This window comes from Cherax quadricarinatus, chromosome 6, assembly GCF_038502225.1.
Source record: "Cherax quadricarinatus isolate ZL_2023a chromosome 6, ASM3850222v1, whole genome shotgun sequence".
Taxonomy (NCBI): Eukaryota; Metazoa; Arthropoda; class Malacostraca; order Decapoda; family Parastacidae; genus Cherax; species Cherax quadricarinatus.
In genome coordinates this window covers 49,897,537-49,918,441 of record NC_091297.1, presented here as the reverse complement: position 1 = coordinate 49,918,441, position 20,905 = coordinate 49,897,537, and the positions used below count along the sequence as shown (strand labels likewise).

The window sequence follows — 20,905 nt, the reverse complement described above, 5'->3', positions numbered from 1 at the left end:
TTGGTCTTGAAGGGTTGGCACTAGAAGCTTTCTTGGGGCCCATGGTGACTTATTTTACAGAAACAAGCACCAAAAGCAGTGATAATATGGATAATATGGAATGTACTGAATGTATCCTTAGAAGCATGCACACTGGCTGGCTTGTAAACACTGGCACACACGGGGCAGTTCAGGGCCACACGTGGACACGTCTCGTACGAATCGCATCGCATACCGGGTTTTGTAACAGGAACCGAGGCAAATTTTTTTGCGATATAATGCATCGGATACCGGATTTATCAGATACCGATAGCATCGCAAACCGGGGGTCCGCTGTATACACATTGGCGATTTCGCCCGCTTTGAGCCCTATTTTCGGCCAATTCCATCGTTTCAGCTGAACAAACACATAGCTATTTCACTAGAACTCCATTTATTCCATCAACTGAGGACAAGAAATCACCCATTTACCGATATCAACTACCCAATAAAGTGGTCAGAAATTGGGAATATGGCCAATTTCACACAAATTTCAAATTATGCCAATTTCAAAATAGGGTCCAGAATAAACAATGCAGACATTCCTGGCACTAAAATAACATTTTCTCTGTTCATTAGTCACATCTCCAGGCCCCTCTTACATTACTCTTGCTTTCCATTTCGAATTTTTATTCACACAAAAAATAGAAGATTTACTGTTATGCAGACTACTGCATTATTGTAATACAGTGGACCCCCGGTTAACGATATTTTTTCATTCCAGAAGTATGTTCAGGTGCCAGTACTGACCGAATTTGTTCCCATAAGGAATATTGTAAAGTAGATTAGTCCATTTCAGACCCCCAAACATACACGTACATATGCACTTACATAAATACACTTACATAATTGGTTGCATTGGGAGATGATCGTTAAGCGGGGGTCCACTGTAATTGTATAAATAATGTCAGCCCATTCATGACTGCATATTAGACTGGCCATTTGGACATATACGGGACGGTGACTTTATTCGTTTACTCTTGAACATCAACAAAAATCAAACATTTCCGCTTCTTTGAGCTCAATTTCAAGGTACTTTTTATCGCGAAACCAATCAAAATCATCTCTATTTCTGTAATACAGTGGACCCCTGAGTTTCGTGATTAATTCGTTCCAGAGAGCCTGCCGAAAGTCGAAATTCATGAAACTCGAAACCATTTTCCCCATAAGAAATAATGGAAATAAAATTGATCTGTTCCAGACACCCAAAAATATTAAAATAAATTTTTTTTTTCAAATTAAGTAAAGATTTACATACTGAAAACAATCAGAAATCAAGTACATACATATAAAAAATAATAACATTACACTTACCTTTATTGAAGATTTCTTGGTGGATGGAAGACGGGAGGAGGGAGATAGGAGGAAGATGTACACTATTGTTTGGAAGGAGAATCTCCTTCCATTAGGACTTCAGGTAGCAAGTCCTTTTCTGGGGTTACTTCCTTTCTTCTTTTAATGCCACTGGGAACAACTTGAGAGTCACTGGACAACCCTGTTGCACAAAATATCTGTCCAGAGAGGTCTGTTTCTGGCATTTCTTTATGATTTGCCTGAAGTGGGACAAGGTTTTGTCACTGAACATGGCGCAGATATGGCTTGTTTCAGCTTGGTCAGGGTGATACTTTTCAACAAAACTTTGCAACTCATTCCACTTTGAACACATGTCCTTAATCACCGAAGAAGGCACCTCATTCACTCTCTTTTCATCCTCCTCTGAAGCAAGTTCCTCAAACTGTGGTCTGATGCTGTTCCAATTGAAGCTCTTGCAGTTTGTCAGTGGTTAGCTCTTCCCTGTGGTCCTCCACCAACTCTTCCACATCCCCGTCACTCACCTCCAACCCCATGGACTTGTCCAATGCCACAACACCTTCCACAACAGACAGAGGGTTGGCAGGGTCAGGGTCTGCCTCAAACCCTTCAAAATCCCTTTGGATCGTGTTCTTCGCTTTCTTTACCAAAGGGCTTGCACTAGCTTTCCTTGGGCCCATGGTGACTTATTTAGCAGTTGCAATCACAAAAAAACAATGGATTATTACGTATGAACCCGCGGGGTGATGGTCACATGTTGGTAAACAATGGCACACTGAGCATGAATTGTGTGGGAGACTGGCTTTGTGTGCGCAGTAATGGGTGGACGGGTACCGGACGGTCGCCAAATCACGAGTCTAATCACGAAACTCGAGGCCAAATTTTGCCAAAAAAACTTGCCGAAAGTCGAATTTCACAAAAGTCGATGCTGCCGAAACTCGGGGATCCACTGAATACAACCATAATGCCATACGAAAATACACATCAAAGTCAGCATTTTAAACCAGAAACACGGTCGGAGTTTTTTTTCTCATTATGCACTGCGTGCTGCAGGATTTTTTTTTATACTGCGCACAGTTATCATGCAGACCCATTCTCTCAAATGTAGGTCTACCAGCTTTCTCCCGCTAGATTTGAAGCTGCTAGAATTTTGGTGTATTAATACAGCACTAACACTGGCTTGTCAGCTGTACTAATATGACACCAACAGTGAAAGGGTTAAATAAAGAATTTTTATTCACATTAAAAAGTACTGTAAAAGTCCCAGACTTTCACTTGGCTGATTTCACGGGAATGAGAAACTACCTGGGTGGGCTAAATTGGGATGACCTGACTATGAGTCACGGAGGTGATCTTGGTTGCCAATATGACATTTTTCAGAGCATAGTTCTAGCTGCCCAGACAACTCTTGTTCCGAGAAGAGAAATTAGATCTAACAAAAATGATTCCAAATGGATGAACAATAGATTAAAGTATCTCGTTGGTCAAAAGAGAGGCATATATAGGTGTATTAAAAGAGGGGATGGGCAGTTAAGAAATCAATATATTCAATTAACCCCTTGACTGTCGCAACCCCCAACCCTGAGGTGTCTCCTGGTGTCGCAAAATTTCATAAAAAAAAAATTATTTTTTCTTATGAAATGATAGAGAATCTTTTCCCGATTGTAATGACACCAAAAAAACGAAATTTGATGGAAAACTGATGGAATTATGCTCTCGCGAAGTTAACGACCTCGGCGATATTTACAAATCGACGATTTCGCCCACTTTGAGCCCTATTTTCGGCTAATTCCGTTGTTCCAGTCGACCAAACTCGTAGCTGTTTCTTTAGAACTCCATTTTTTCTATCGATTGAGTACAAGAAACTGCCCATTTACCGATTTCAACTACCCAATAATGTGGTCAGAAATTTGCAATTTGGCCAATTTCACGAAAATTAAAAAATATGGCAATTTCAAAATAAGGTCCAGAATGAACAATGCAGACATTCCTGACTCTAAAATAACATTTTCTTTGTTCATCAGTCATGTCTCCAGGCCCCTCTGATATTACTCTTGCTTTCTATTTTGAATTTTTATTCCAACAAAAAATAGAAGACTTACTATTATGCAGACTACTGAAATACTGTAATAATTGTATAAATAACATCAACCCATTCATGACTGCATATTAGAATGGCTAGTTGGACATTTATTGGACAATGACATAATTTGTTTACTTTAGAACATTGGCAAAAATCAAACATTTCCCCTACTTTGAGCTCCATTTATAGTAAAATCAATCAAAATCACCTCTATTTCTATAATATGTTTTCCATTTTATCAAATGAGACCAAGAAAACGAGAATACAACCATAAATACTATACGAAAATAGACCACAAAGTCGGCATTTTAATTAAAAAAAAACGGTCAGAGTTTTTTTTTCTCATTATGCACTGTGTGCTCCAGGATTTTTTTTATATGGTGCACACTGACCACACAGACCCATTTTCTCACATGTGGGCCTACCAGCTTTCTCCTGCTTGATTTGAAGCCGCTAGAATTTATGAGTATATATACGTCAAACATGGTACCTCGTAAGACGTATATATATGGCCGCGACAGTCAAAGGGTTAAAGAGAGAAATAAAAAAAGGAATAAGAAGAGCATAAAGGGATTATGAGGCTAAGGTCGCAAGGGATTTGAAGACTAACCCAAAAGGGTTCTTTCAGGTATACAGAAGTAAGATTAGGGACAAGACAGGACCACTTAAGAGTAACTCAGGACAGATCACTGACAGTGATAAGGATATGTGTAAAATTTTCAATACCTACTTCCTCTCAGTTTTTATTCAGGAAAATACTAGCAAAATTCCAGAAATAACAGAGTATGTAGAACAGGACGAAAATAAACTATGCACGATTGCGGTAACTAGTGACATGGTCCTCAGACAGAGAGAAATTAAAACCTAACAAATCTCCAGGCCATGATGAACTGTTTCTGTGGGTGTTAAAGGAATGTAAAGAGGAACTTAGCATACCTTTGGCTAATCTTTTCAACATATCATTGTAAACTGGTAGATCTTAATACTACTGATTGCAAAAAAGAATTTAGGAGTTCTGGTTAGCAGTAATCTAAAACCAAGACAACAGTGCATTAGTGTTTGCAATAAAGCTAACAGAATCCTTGGCTTCATATCTAGAAGTATAAATAATAGAAGTCCTCAGGTTGTTCTTCAACTCTATATATCCTTGGTTAGGCCTCATTTAGATTATGCTGCACAGTTATGGTCACTGTATTACAGAATGGATATAAATGCACTGGAAAACGTAAAGAGGAGGATGACAAAGTTGATCCCATGTATCAGAAATCTTCCCTATGAGGATAGACTGAGGCCCCTGAATCTGCACTCTTTTGAAAGGCGTAGAATTAGGGGGGACATGATCGAGGTGTATAAATGGAAAACAGAAATAAATAAAGGGGATGTAAATAGCGTGCTGAAAATTTCCAGCCAAGACAGGACTCGCAGCAATGGTTTCAAGTTGGAAAAATTCAGATTCAGGAAGGATATAGGAAAGCACTGGTTTGATAACAGAGTTGTGGATGAGTGGAACAAACTCCCGAGTACAGTTATAGAGGCTAAAACGTTGTGTAGTTTTAAAAATTGGTTAGATAAATACATGAATGGGTGTGGGCGGGTGTGAGTTGGACCTGACTAGCTTATGCTACTAGGTCTGATGCCATGCTCCTTCCTTAAGTGGAAGTGACCTGACTAGGTGGGTCATTGGGCTAATCCGGGAAGGGGGGAGGAGAAATGAACTTGCTTTGCATGGGTCAGTAGGCCTGCTGCAGTGTTCCTTTTTTCTTATGTTCTTCTTATTCGTGAATGCACATTAGACCCACCAGCTGATGTGTAATGGATGCGTGATGTGATTAATTTACTCTTGAGCATCGGCAAAAATCGAACATTTCCACTACTTTGGGCTCAATTTCAAGCTATTTTCAGTACTAAAATCAATCAAAATCATCTTTATTTATGTAACATATCTTCCATTCTATCAAATGAGACCAAAAAACCGCAAATACATCTGTAAGAACCATACGATAATACACTGCAGTCGCTGTTTTAATCCAAAAACACGGTCGCAATGCGTGCCGCAGGATTTGTTTTATATGGTGCACACTTACCACACAGAAGCATTCTTTTATATCTAGGCCCAAATTTACCACTCACAGCTTATCTGAGTGAGCTGAATTCATGATGTAGTACTACGGCTTGGACTCTGGCTTCAAAGCTGTAGTACTACAGGATGGACCCTCAAAGGGTTAAGGGCTAATATGCTAATTGTTCAATGAGAGAGCTGTCTCAAAACACTTCCATATAAACTTCTTTTTTTGTGATCTACAATACATTACTGACGTATGGCTCATGAATAAACAATAACTTTTTTAAAGAAATTTACATGCTGGTTCGAAAACTCTATCACTTATCATCAAAAGAAATAAAATAACATTTATCTTACCTCTGCTAATTTTCCGTGGGACATAACAGCAATAACATCAGCATTCTGGATTGTAGAGAGGCGATGAGCAATGATGAGTACAGTACGTCCTTCGATGCAGTTCTCCAAAGCTGCCTGCACCACACCCTCTGATTCTGCATCAAGAGCACTGCAAGCAAATAAAACAAATTACAAAAGAATCTATAGTACTTCAAAAACAATCCTATGCAATGTTAATAAAAATGTGCATTTCTCTTCATTTCTACTTGACAGTTGTGGAAAGTTAAATAACGCATAATAATAGTCATAAAAAAGTGGAACCCCGAGTTTCGGCTGCCTTGAGTATCGGCAGCTTCAAATTTAGACCGCTTTTTTCGGCTAAATATTGCCTCAAGTTTCGCACTGTGCCCCGTGTTTCGGCCCGCATACCAGACCTGTCTGCCTGCCCGCACAGGCATCATGAGTCAGTGTGGCTTTGTTTATCTTTGAGTGAACATTACCCTGCACACTTATCCAAACATTTCACAATATAATTCATTGTGCTTTGTGCTTGTCGTTTGAGTGCGGCTGCTACGTAATTAACCATGAGCCCAAAGAAACTTCCTAGTGGCACCCCTTTGGTAAAGAAAGTGAAAAACACGATAGAAGTGAAGAAAGATATTGTACAAAAATATGAGTGGTGTGTGTGTGGTGGAGCTTGCTAGGATGTATGGCAAAAACAAATCAACAATCAATTCCATCCTGGTGAAGAGAAAAGAAATCAAGGAAGCTGATGTTGCAAAAGGTGTAGATATGTTAACCAAAAATAGATCACAAACAGTCGAAGAGGTGAGAAGTTGTTGCTGGTGTGGATAAAAAATAAACAGGTAGCGAGTGATAGTGTTTCGGAGTCGATCGTTTGTGAAAAGGCAAGGCAGTTGCATGATGATCTCATAAAGAAAATGCCTGCAACGAGTGTTGATGAATGAATTTAAGGCCAGAAGAGGCTGGTTTGACAGCTTTAAGAATAGTGGTATGCACAGTGTTGTAAGGCATGGTGAGGCTGCAAGTTCAGACAAACATGCAGCTGAAAAATTCGTAAGTGAATTTAAGGGGTACGTAGACACTGAAGAATAACAACCCCAACAAGTGTTCAGTTGTGACGAAACAGGCCTGTTTTTGAAGAAAATGCCAAAGAGGACCTACATTATGCAGGAGGGAAAGGCACTGACAGGACACAAGCCTATGAAAGACAGGCTTACTCTTTTGTTCTGTGTTAACACTAGTGGGGATTTTAAAGTGAAGCCTTTACTGGTGTATCACTCAGAAAATCCCAGTGTGCTCAAGAAAAACAATGTCATCAAGAGTAAATTTTGTGTGATGTAAAAAGCTAGTAATAAGGCATGAGTCATGAGGTAAATTTTCAAAGAGTGGGTCCATGATGTGTTTGGCCCGAGTGTGAAAAAAAATACCTCCTGGAAAACAATTTGCCACTCAAGTGCCTCCTGTTACTGGACAATGCCCCTGCTCATCCTCCAAACTTGGTAGACCTATTGTCTAGGGACTTCGGTTTTATAACAGTGAAGTTCTTGCCTCCTAACACCACCCAACTCATCTAGCCCATGGACCAGCAGGTCATTTCTAACTTCAAAAAACTACATCAAAGCAGTGTTTGAAAGGTGCTTTGAAGTGACATAAGAACAAAAGAAAGTAGGAACACTGCAGCAGGCCTGTTGGCCCATACTAGGAAAGTCCTTCACAATCCATCCCTCTAACAAAATATTTGCCCAACCCAATTTTCAATGCTACCCAAGAAATAAGCTTTTGATAGTTCTATTTACTCAAGTGCAAGTCCCACTCAAATTGAGCCCCTCTCATCCACGCATTTTTTTTTTCAACAAGTCAGTCATCTCCCACCGAGGCAGGGTGACCCAAAAAGAAAGAAAATCCCCAAAAAGAAAACACTTTTATCATCATTCAATGCTTTTACCTCACTCATACATAATCACTGTTTTTACAGAGGTGCCCAGAACACAACAGTTTAGAAGCATATACGTATAAAGATATACAACATATCCCTCCAAACTGCCAATATCCCAACCCCTCCTTTAAAGTGCAGGCATTGTACTTCCCATTCCCAGTACTCAAGTCCGGCTATATAAAAATACAGTGGACCCCCACCTTACGATATTAATCCATTCCTGAGAGCTCATCGTATGCTGAAATTATTGTAAGGTGAATTAATTTTCCCCATAAGAAATAATGGAAATCAAATTAACCCTTGCAAGACACCACAATGAAAAAAAAAAATTACCAAATGAAATATTAATTTTAATACACATAAACTGACACTTACCTTTATTGAAGATCTGGTGATGATTGATGGGATGGGAGGAGGGGAGTGTGTGAAAGTTGTTAATGTTTAGAAGGGGAATCCCCTTCCATTAGGACTTTAGGTAGCACGTCCTTTTCTGGGGTTACTTCCCTTCTTCTTTTAAAGCCACTAGGACCAGCTGACCATGGTGCAGCAACAGCTGACCATGGTGCAGCAACTGACCGTGGTGCAGCAACAGCTGACTTTAGCGCAGCAGCAGCTGACCGTGGTGCAGTAACAGATGACGGCGGTGTAGCAGCAGCTGACTGTGGTGCAGCAGCAGCTGACCGTGGTGCAACAGCAGCTCACCATGGTTCAGCAACAGCTGACTGGTGCAGCAACAGCTGACCGTGGTGCAGCAACAGCTGACCGTGGTGCAGCAACAGCTGACTTTGGTGCAGCAGCAGCTGACCGTGGTGCAGCAACAGATGACGGCGGTGTAGCAGCAGCTGACTGTGGTGCAGCAGCAGCTGACCATGGTGCAACAGCAGCTCACCAAGGTTCAGCAACAGCTGACTGGTGCAGCAACAGCTGACTGGTGCAGCAACAGCTGACCGTGGTGTAGCAACAGCTGACTTTGGTGCAGCAGCAGCTGACCGTGGTGCAGCAACAGATGATGGCGGTGTAGCAGCAGCTGACTGTGGTGCAGCAGCAGCTGACCGTGGTGCAGCAGCAGCTGACCGTGGTGCAGCAGCAGCTGACCGTGGTTCAGCAACAGCTGACTGGTGCAGCAACAGTTGACCCTGGAGCAGCAACAGCTGACTGTGTTGCACCAACAGCCAACTGTGGTGCAGCAACAGCTGACTGTGGTGCAGCAACAGCTGACTGTGGTGCAGCAACAGCTGACTGTGGTGCAGCAACAGCTGACTGGTGCAGCAACAGCTGACCGTGGTGCAGCAACAGCTGACCGTGGTGCAGCAACAGCTGACCGTGGTGCAGCAACAGCTGACTGTGGTGCAGCAACAGCCGACTGTGGTGCAGCAACAGCCGACAGTGGTGCAGCAACAGCTGACGGTGGTGCAGCAGCAGTTGACCATAGTACAATAATACATATTTCTCACCCTTTTTACCACAGGGTTGGCACTAGAAGCTTCCTTTGGGCCCATGGTGGCTTATTTAGCAGTTACAAGCACTATAAACATTGGAATAATACAAAATGTATCGAATGTATGCATGCAAGCGGCCACTCTGGCTTGTAAACAATGACGGCAGGGTTGGATGGACAGGTTCGGGACGAGTCATGTTGGTCAGAAACAGCCGAAGGTGGTGCAGCAGCAGCTGACTGTGGTGCAGCAGCAGCTGACCATGGTGCAGCAGCAGCTGACTGTGGTGCAGCAGCAGCTCACTGTGGTTCAGCAACAGCTGACTGGTGCAGCAACAGCTGACTGTGGTGCAGCAACAGCTGACGGTGGTGTAGCAGCAGCTGACTGTGGTACAGCAGCAGCTGACCATGGTGCAACAGCAGCTGACTGTGATTCAGCAACAGCTGACTGGTGCAGCAACAGCTGACTGTGGTTCAGCAACAGCTGACTGTGGTGCATCAACAACCGACTGTGGTGCAGCAATAACTGACTGTGGTGCAGCAACAGCTGATGGTGGTGCAGCAACAGCTGTGGTGCAGCAGCAGCTGACCATGGTGCAGCAGCAGCTGACCATGGTGCAGCAGCAGCTGACCGTGGTTCAGCAACAGCTGACTGTGGTGCAGCAGCAGCTGGCCATGGTGCAGCAGCAGCTGACTGTGCTGCAGCAACAGCTGACAGTGATGCAGCAACAGCTGACCATGGTGCAGCAGCAACTGACCGTGGTGCAGCAGCAGCTGACCATGGTGCAGCAGCAGCTGACCGTGGTGCGATAGTACATATTTCCCACCCTTTTTACATATGATCGCTTGAGAGATAGTATCTCCTGCTATCTGTTTTTTGTTTATCAACACCAATAACAGTCTCACAACATCTTCGAGTACTTGCGATCTCTGTTTCAAAAACAAACTTGCACCTTCTGCAAGAACAGCTTCCTTGACTGCCGTTTTGTTGGCCACAATAGTAGCGATGGTTGATTGGGTTTTGGCATACAACCTGGCCAGCTCCGAGACACTCACTCCACTTTCGTACTTAGCAATTATCTCTTTCTTCATTTCCATAGTAATTTTCACCTTTTTTACTGCACGGTTGGCACTAGAAACTTTCTTGGGGCCCATGGTGACTTATTTTGCAGGTACAATCACTAAAAACGCTGTGATAATATGAAATGTTCCGATTGTATGCGTGGATGCAACAGCACTGGCTGGCTTGTAAACACTGGCACCCACGGGGCAGCTGACATGCGCTCAGATGAATCGCGTGAGGTGAGTTTTTTAGCGTGAGATGTGGCAAAATTTTTGCGTTAAAACGTATTGTATGGTGGATTTAACGTAAGGTGATGCCATCGTATGGTGAGGGTCCACTGTAACTGGTTTCCCTGTATCTCTTCACTCAATATTACCCTGTTCACACTCCAACAGCTCGTCTGGTCCCAAATACCATTCGTCTCCATTTATTCTGATCTAACATCCTCACACATGCTTGCTGGAAATCCAAGCCCCTCACCCACAAAACCTCCTTTACCCCCTCCCTCCAACCTTTTTGAGGATGACCCCTACCTTTCCTTCCTTCCTTCCTTCCCCTACAGATTTATATGCTCTCTATGTCATTCTACTTTGATCCATTCTCTCTAAATGATCAAACCACCTCAACAACCTCTCTTCAACCCTCAGACTAATACTTTTATTAGCTCCACACCTTCTAATTTCCACACTCCGAATTCTCTGCATAATATTTACACCACACACTGCCCTTAGACAGGACATCTGTACTGCCTCCTCAATGCAGCATTTACAACCCAAGCTTTACACCCATATAAGAGTGTTGGTACCACTATACTTTCATACATTCCCTTCTTTGCCTCCATAGATAATGTTTTTTGTCTCCAGATATACCTCAATGCACCATTCACCTTTTTTCCTTCATCAATTCTATGGTTAACCTCATCCTTCATAAATCTACCCTCTGAAACATCAACTCCCAAATATCTGAAAACATTCACTTCTTCAATACTCCTCCTCTCCAATTTGATATCCAATTTTTCTTTATCTAAATTATTTGATGCCCTCATCACCTTACTCTTTTCTATGTTCACTTTCAGCTTTCTACCTTTACACACTCTCCCAAACTCGCTCACTAACCTTTGCAACTTTTCTTTAGAATCTCCCATAAGCACAGTATCAGCAGCAAAAAGTAACTGTGTCAATTCTCATTTTGTATTTGATTCTCCATAATTTAATCCCACCCCTCTCCCCAACACCCTGCATTTACTTCTTTTACAACCCTATCCATAAATATATTAACCCTTTCAGGGTCCAAGGCCAAAATCTGAAGTGGTGCCCCAGTGTCCAAGAATTTAACCCCTTGACTGTCGCAACCCCCAACCCTGAGGTGTCTCCTGGTGTCGCAAAATTTAAAAAAAAAAAAAAAAAAATTATTTTTTTCTTATGAAATGATAGAGAATCTTTTCCTGATTGTAATGACACCAAAAAAAGAAATTTGATGGAAAACTGACGGAATTACCCCCTCGCGAAGTTAGCGACCTTGGCGATATTTACAAATCGGCGATTTCACCCACTTTGAGCCCTATTTTCGGCTAATTTCATTGTTCCAGTCGACCAAACTCATAGCTATTTCTTTAGAAATGCATTTTTTCTATCGATTCAGTACAAGAAACTGCCCATTTACCAATTTCAACTACCCAATAACGTGGTCAGAAATTAGCAATTTGGCAAATTTCACGAAAATTAAAAAATATGACAATTTCAAAATAAGGTCCAGAATAAACAAGGCAGACATTCCTGGCTCTAAAATAATATTTTCTTTGTTCATCAGTCATGTCTCCAGGCCCCTCTGATATTGCTCTTGCTTTCTATTTTGAATTTTTATTCAAACAAAAAATAGATTTACTATTATGCAGACTACTGCAATACTGTAATAATTGCATAAATAACATCAACCCATTCATGACTGCATGTTAGAATGGCTAGTTGGACATTTATTGGACAATTACACCATTTGTTTACTTTTGAACATTGGCAAAAATCAAACGTTTCCCCTACTTTGAGCTCCATTTCCAAGTTCTTTTTCTAGTAAAATCAATCAAAATCACCTCTATTTCTATAATATGTTTTCCATTTTATCAAATGAGACCGACCAAGAAAGAGAGAATACAACCATAAATACTATACGAAAATAGATCACAAAGTCGGCATTTTAATTAAAAAAAAAACAGTCAGAGTTTTTTTTTTCTCATTATGCACTGCGTGCTTCAGGATTTTTTTTATATGGAGCACACTGACCACACAGACCCATTCTCTCACATGTGGGCCTACCAGCTTTCTCCTTCTTGATTTGAAGCCGCTAGGATTTATGAGTATATATACGTCAAACACGGTACCTCGTAAGACGATTGAGACACTTATGCAGCATATGGAAATCTTTATTCAGGAAACGTTTCACCACACAGTGGCTTCATCAGTCCAATACAAAGAGGAAGGCGTAAGGAGAGGAGGAGAATGAGGTAATCAGTCCCTCAACCTGGAGTCGATGTGTTCAGTCCATCAATCTTGTAGAATGTACAGCATAGGGCCGTAGACGTGGCTTATATACTGTAGTGAGGTGACGTGAAGCAGATGGAGGCGGGGTCATAGTGGTACCATCCACTAGTCGAAGTAGGTCTTCGTCCAAAGGTTGAACAAGTGTTGAAGAATTCTTTGTAACAAGATCCCATGATGCTGCAGTGTCCGACAGTTGTGATGAATGGTTTGAAAAACCGACAAGTTGAAGATTGAGACACTTATGCAGCATATGGAAATCTTTATTCAGGAAACGTTTCGCCACACAGTGGCTTCATCAGTCCAATACAAAGAGGAAGGCGTAAGGAGAGGAGGAGAATGAGGTAATCAGTCTACGGCCCTATGCTGTACATTCTACAAGATTGATGGACTGAACACATCGACTCCAGGTTGAGGGACTGATTACCTCATTCTCCTCCTCTCCTTACGTCTTCCTCTTTGTATTGGACTGATGAAGCCACTGTGTGGCAAAACGTTTCCTGAATAAAGATTTCCATATGCTGCATAAGTGTCTCAATCTTCAACTTGTCGGTTTTTCAAACCATTCATCACAACTGTCGGACACTGCAGCATCATGGGATCTTGTTACAAAGAATTCTTCAACACTTGTTCAACCTTTGGACGAAGACCTACTTCGACTAGTGGATGGTACCACTATGACCCCGCCTCCATCTGCTTCACGTCACCTCACTACAGTATATAAGCCACGTCTACGGCCCTATGCTGTACATTCTACAAGATTGATGGACTGAACACATCGACTCCAGGTTGAGGGACTGATTACCTCATTCTCCTCCTCTCCTTACGCCTTCCTCTTTGTATTGAACTGATGAAGCCACTGTGTGGCGAAACGTTTCCTGAATAAAGATTTCCATATGCTGCATAAGTGTCTCAATCTTCAACTTGTCGGTTTTTCAAACCATTCATCACAACTGTCGGACACTGCAGCATCATGGGATCTTGTTACAAAGAATTCTTCAACACTTGTTCAACCTTTGGACGAAGACCTACTTCGACTAGTGGATGGTACCACTATGACCCCGCCTCCATCTGCTTCACGTCACCTCACTACAGTATATAAGCCACGTCTACGGCCCTATGCTGTACATTCTACAAGATTGATGGACTGAACACATCGACTCCAGGTTGAGGGACTGATTACCTCATTCTCCTCCTCTCCTTACGCCTTCCTCTTTGTATTGGACTGATGAAGCCACTGTGTGGCGAAACGTTTCCTGAATAAAGATTTCCATATGCTGCATAAGTGTCTCAATCTTCAACTTGTCGGTTTTTCAAACCATTCATCACAACTGTCGGACACTGCAGCATCATGGGATCTTGTTACAAAGAATTCTTCAACACTTGTTCAACCTTTGGACGAAGACCTACTTCGACTAGTGGATGGTACCACTATGACCCCGCCTCCATCTGCTTCACGTCACCTCACTACAGTATATAAGCCACGTCTACGGCCCTATGCTGTACATTCTACAAGATTGATGGACTGAACACATCGACTCCAGGTTGAGGGACTGATTACCTCATTCTCCTCCTCTCCTTACGCCTTCCTCTTTGTATTGGACTGATGAAGCCACTGTGTGGCGAAACGTTTCCTGAATAAAGATTTCCATATGCTGCATAAGTGTCTCAATCTTCAACTTGTCGGTTTTTCAAACCATTCATCACAACTGTCGGACACTGCAGCATCATGGGATCTTGTTACAAAGAATTCTTCAACACTTGTTCAACCTTTGGACGAAGACCTACTTCGACTAGTGGATGGTACCACTATGACCCCGCCTCCATCTGCTTCACGTCACCTCACTACAGTATATAAGCCACGTCTACGGCCCTATGCTGTACATTCTACAAGATTGATGGACTGAACACATCGACTCCAGGCTGAGGGACTGATTACCTCATTCTCCTCCTCTCCTTACGCCTTCCTCTTTGTATTGGACTGATGAAGCCACTGTGTGGCGAAACGTTTCCTGAATAAAGATTTCCATATGCTGCATAAGTGTCTCAATCTTCAACTTGTCGGTTTTTCAAACCATTCATCACAACTGTCAGACACTGCAGCATCATGGGATCTTGTTACAAAGAATTCTTCAACACTTGTTCAACCTTTGGACGAAGACCTACTTCGACTAGTGGATGGTACCACTATGACCCCGCCTCCATCTGCTTCACGTCACCTCACTACAGTATATAAGCCACGTCTACGGCCCTATGCTGTACATTCTACAAGATTGATGGACTGAACACATCGACTCCAGGTTGAGGGACTGATTACCTCATTCTCCTCCTCTCCTTACGCCTTCCTCTTTGTATTGGACTGATGAAGCCACTGTGTGGCGAAACGTTTCCTGAATAAAGATTTCCATATGCTGCATAAGTGTCTCAATCTTCAACTTGTCGGTTTTTCAAACCATTCATCACACCTCGTAAGACGTATATATACGGCCGCGACAGTCAAAGGGTTAAAAAAAAATTTTGTTATTTTTCTTATATGGTAGAGAACCATTTTGTGAAGGTAATAAAACAAAAAGTACGAAATTTGATGGAAAATTGACAAAATTATGCTCTCGCGAATTTTGATGTGTCAGCGATATTTACGAAATGGTGATTTTGCAGACTTTGACTCCCATTTAAGGCCAATGACAATATTCCAGTCTACCAAATTCTTAGCTATTTCACTAGTATTGCTTCTATTCTATCGATTGAGCACAAGAAATCGCCAAGTCAACTGTTTCAACTGCAAAATAAAGTGATCGGAAATTGGTAATTTGGCCAATTTAACACAAAGTTCAAAACATTCCAATTTCAAAATGGGGTCCAGAATAAACAATGTAGGTATTCCTGGCGCTAAACTAACATTTCCTCTGTTCATTAGTTACGTTTTGAGACTACAAATAAATTCCATTTTGATTTTTTATTCACATAATGAATTTTTATTCACACCAAAAAATAGAAGATTTACTGTTATGCAATATTGTAATAATTGTATAAATATCATCACATTTGTGAATGTATATTAGACCCACCAGCTGGCGTGTATTAGACGTGTGAGGTCGTTTGTTTACTCTTGAATATCGGTAAAAATTTAACATTTCTGCTACTTTGAGCTCAGTTTCAAGCCATTTCCAGTGCTAAAAGCAATCAAAATCATCTCTATTTCTGTAATATGTCTTCCATTCTATCAAATGAGACCAAGAAATTGCAAATATAACTATAAAAACATAAGAAAAAACACTGCATTACTATAAAAATCATGGCCTCATTTTTTTTCTCTCATTATACACTGTGTGTTGCAGGATTTGTTTTATGTGGTGCACACATACCACATAGATGTATTCTCTCATATTTAGGCCCAAATTTACCATTCATAGTTTATCAGAGCTGAGCTCATGGCTTAGATCTACAGTTTGGACCCTGAACGTAAAGCCATAGATCTACGGGACGGACCCTGAAAGGGTTAAACAACCATGGTGACATTACACATCCCTGTCTAAGACCTACTTTTACCGGGAAGTAGTCTCCCTCTCTTCTACACACCCTAACCTGAGCCTCACTATCCTCATAAAAGCTCTTTACAGCATTTAGTAACTTACTACCTATTCCATATACTTGCAACATCTGCCACATTGCTCCCCTACCCACTCTATCATATGCCTTTTCTAAATCCATAATGCAATAAAAACTTCCCTACCTTTATCTAAATAATGTTCACATATATGCTTCAATATAAACACTTGATCTACACATCCCCTACCCACTCTAAAACCTCCTTGCTCATCCACAATCCTACATTCTGTCTTACCTCTAATTCTTTCAATAATAACCCTACTGTACACTTTTCCTGGTATACTCAGTAAACTTATTCCTCTATAATTTTTACAATCTCTTTTGTCCCCTTTCCCTTTATATAAAGGAATTATACATTCCCTCTCCCAATCCCTAGGCACCTTCCCCTCTTTCATACATTAATTAACCCTTTGACTGTTTCGGTTGTATATATACGTCTTACGAGCCACAGTTTTTGACGTTCATATACTCGTAAATTCTAGCGGCTTCAAATCAAGCAGGAGAAAGCTGGTAGGCCCACATGTGAGAGAATGGATCTGTGTGGTCAGTGTGCACCATATAAAAAAAAATCCTGCACCACGCAGTGCATGAGAAAAAAAAGACTCCAACCGTTTTTTTTAATTAAAAGGCCGACTTTGTTGTCTATTTTCATATGGTATTTATGGTTGTATTTTCGTTTTCTTGGTCTCATTTGATAGAATGGAAAACATATTATAGAAATAGGGATGATTTGGATTGGTTTTACTATGAAAAGAACCTTGAAATGGAGCTGAAAGTAAGGGAAATGTTTGATTTTTGCTGATGTTCAAAAGTAAACAAATGATGTCATTTTCCAATAAATGTCCAAGTAGCCATTCTAATATGAAGTCATGAATGGGCTGACTTTATTTATCCAATTATTACAATATTGCAGCAGTTTGCATAACTGTAAATCTTCTATTTTTTGTTTGAATAAAAATTCAAAATAGAAAGCAAGAGTAATATCAGAGGGGCCTGGAGACGTGACTGATGAACAAAGAAAATGTTATTTTACAGCCAGGAATGTCTGCATTATTCATTCTGGACCCTATTTTGAAATTGTCATATTTTTTAATTTTCGTGAAATTTGTCAAATTGCAAATTTCTGATCAAGTTATTGGGTAGCTGAAATCGGTAAATGGGAAGTTTCTTCTACTCAATCAATAGAAGAAATGGGTTCTGAAGAAACAGCTATGTGTTTGGTCGACTGGAACAATGAAATTAGCAAAAAGTAGGGCTCAAAGTGGGAAAAATTGCCAATTCGTAAACATCGCCGAGGTTGCAAACTTCACGAGAGCATAATTCCGTCAGTTTTCCATCAAATTTCGTTCTTTTGGTGTTATTACAATCAGGAAAAGATTCACTATCATTTCACAAGAAATTTTTTTTTTTTTTTGAAATTTTGCGATACCAGGAGACACCTCAGGATTTGGGGTTGTGACAGTCAAGGGGTTAAACAAAAATAGCAACCACTCCAACACTATATCCTCCCATGCTTTTAACATTTCTTTCATGATCCCATCAGTTCCAGCTGCTTTACCCCCTTTCATTCTATGTAATGCCTCATGCACCTCCCTCACACTCGCATCCTGCTCTTCTTCACTAATAAAAGATGGTATACCTCCCTGGCCAGTGCATGAAATCACTGCCTCCCTTTCTTCGTCGACATTTAAAAGTTCCTCAAAACATTCCTGCCATCTACCCAATACCTCCATCCCCCCATCGACTAACTCACCTACTCTGTTTTTAACTGACAAATCCATTCGTTCCCTAGGCTTTCTTAACTTGTTTATCTCACTTCAAAATTTTTTCTTATTTTCATCAAAATTTCTCCCACTCTATCATCTGCTCTCCGTTTACACTCTCACCACTCTCTTCACCTTTCTTTTACTCTCCATATACTCTGCTCTTCTTATAACACTTCTGCTTTGTAAAAACCTCTCATAAGCTACCTTTATCTCTTTTCTCACACCATTTACTTCATCATTCCACCAATCCCTCCTCTTTCCTCCTGCACCCACCCTCCTATAACCACAAACTTCTGCCCCACATTCTAATACTGCATTTTTAAAACTATCCCAACCCTCTTCAAACCCCCCACTACTCATACTTGCACTAGCCCACCTTTTTTGCCAATATAGTGGAACCTCTACTTACGAGTCCATCCATGTGCGAGTTTTTCCAGATACGAGCAGCTGCTCAGTCGATTTTTTGCTTCCGGACACGAGCAAAATTTTCAGATGCAAGTGGGCCTCAAGGGAGGCTAACTGACACTGGTGAGGGGGTTCTTACTCTTGATCTACAGATTTGGATATCAGTTGTTTGTTGGACTATCTTATTGAGACTTGGACAATGTATGATGAAAAGATGCTTCTTAACGTACACCAAAAATGAAAAAAATGGCACCATAAATAACAGAGTTCACTTCTCAGCCATTAGCCTCCCTTCAGTGGTATATTTTTGTATTGTTTTTATGGTTGCATTCTTGTTTTATTTGGTCTCATGTGATAGAATGGAAGATATACTACAAAAATAAACATGATTTTAACTGGTTTCACGAAGAAAAGTACCTTGAAATTGAGCTCAAAATAGCAGAAATGTTCGATTCTTTGGCGACATTAGTGGTAGACATCAGGAAGTAGCAGTGGCAGACAACATGAAGCAGCAGTGGCAGACAACATGAAGCAGCAGTGGCAGACAACATGAAGCAGCAGTGGCAGACAACATGAAGCAGCAGTGGCAGACAACATGAAGCAGCAGTGGCAGACATCGTGAGGTAGCAGTAACAGACAACATGAAGCAGCAGTGGCAGACAACATGAAGCAGCAGTGGCAGACAACATAATGCAGCAGTGGCAGCCATCGTGAGGTAGCAGTAACAGACAACATGAAGCAGCAGTGGCAGACAACATGAAGCAGCAGTGGCAGACAACATGAAGCAGCAGTGGCAGACAACATGAAGCAGCAGTGGCAGACAACATGAAGCAGCAGTGGCAGACAACATGAAGCAGCAGTGGCAGACAACATGAAGCAGCAGTGGCAGACAACATGAGGTAGCAGTGACAGACAACATGAAGCAGCAGTGACAGACAACATGAAGCAGCAGTGACAGACAACATGAAGCAGCAGTGGCAGACATCATGAGGTAGCAGTGGCAGACAACATGAAGCAGCAGTGACAGACAACATGAAGCAGCAGTGACAGACAACATGAAGCAGCAGTGACAGACAACATGAAGCAGCAGTGGCAGACAACATGAAGCAGCAGTGGCAGACAACATGAAGCAGCAGTGGCAGACAACATGAAGCAGCAGTAACACACAGCATGAAGCTGCAGTGACACACAACATGAAGCAGCAGTGACACACAACATGAAGCTGCAGTGACAGACAACATGAAGCAGCAGTGACAGACAACATGAAGCAGCAGTGACAGACAACATGAAGCAGCAGTGGCAGACAACATGAAGCAGCAGTGGCAGACAACATGAAGCAGCAGTGGCAGACAACATGAAGCAGCAGTGACAGACAACATGAAGCAGCAGTGGCAGACAACATGAAGCAGCAGTGGCAGACAACATGAAGCAGCAGTGACAGACAACATGAAGCAGCAGTGGCAGACAACATGAAGCAGCAGTGACAGACAACATGAAGCAGCAGTGGCAGACATCATGAGGTAGCAGTGGCAGACAACATGAGGTAGCAGTGACAGACAACATGAAGCAGCAGTGGCAGACAACATGAAGCAGCAGTGACAGACAACATGAAGCAGCAGTGACAGACAACATGAAGCTGCAGTGACAGACAACATGAAGCAGCAGTGGCAGACAACATGAAGCTGCAGTGACACACAACATGAAGCAGCAGAGACACACAACATGAAGCTGCAGTGACAGACAACATGAAGCAGCAGTGACAGACAACATGAAGCAGCAGTGACAGACAACATGAAGCAGCAGTGACAGACAACATGAAGCAGCAGTGGCAGACAACATGAAGCAGCAGTGGCAGACAACATGAAGCAGCAGTGACAGACAACATGAAGCAGCAGTGACAGACAACATGAAGCAGCAGTGACAGACAACATGAAGCAGCAGTGACAGACAACATGAAGCAGCAGTGACAGACAACATGAAGCAGCAGTGGCAGACAACATGAAGCAGCAGTGACAGACAACATGAAGCAGCAGTGGCAGACAACATGAAGCAGCAGTGACAGACAACATGAAGCAGCAGTAACAGACAACATGAAGCAGCAGCGACAGACAACATGAAGCAGCAGTGACAGACAACATGAAGCAGCAGTGACAGACAACATGAAGCAGCAGTGACAGACAACATGAAGCAGCAGTGACAGACAACATGAAGCAGCAGTGACAGACAACATGAAGCAGCAGTGACAGACAACATGAAGCAGCAGTGGCAGACAACATGAAGCAGCAGTGACAGACAACATGAAGCAGCAGTGACAGACAACATGAAG

The 20,905-nt window shown here is 41.9% G+C and overlaps 1 protein-coding gene across 6 annotated transcripts in view; it reads right to left on the bottom strand.

Moving 5' to 3' along the window:
* LOC128694479 (mitochondrial potassium channel ATP-binding subunit) overlaps nucleotides 1-20,905 on the bottom strand; it is a 348,027-nt gene that overhangs the window by 59,770 nt on the left and 267,352 nt on the right. For all 6 annotated transcript variants that reach the window (XM_070081553.1, XM_070081574.1, XM_070081563.1 and 3 more), the window contains one exon: nucleotides 5,832-5,979. In XM_070081553.1, coding sequence (XP_069937654.1) covers nucleotides 5,832-5,979 — 148 coding nt within the window. The remainder of the gene's footprint in view (nucleotides 1-5,831; nucleotides 5,980-20,905) is intronic.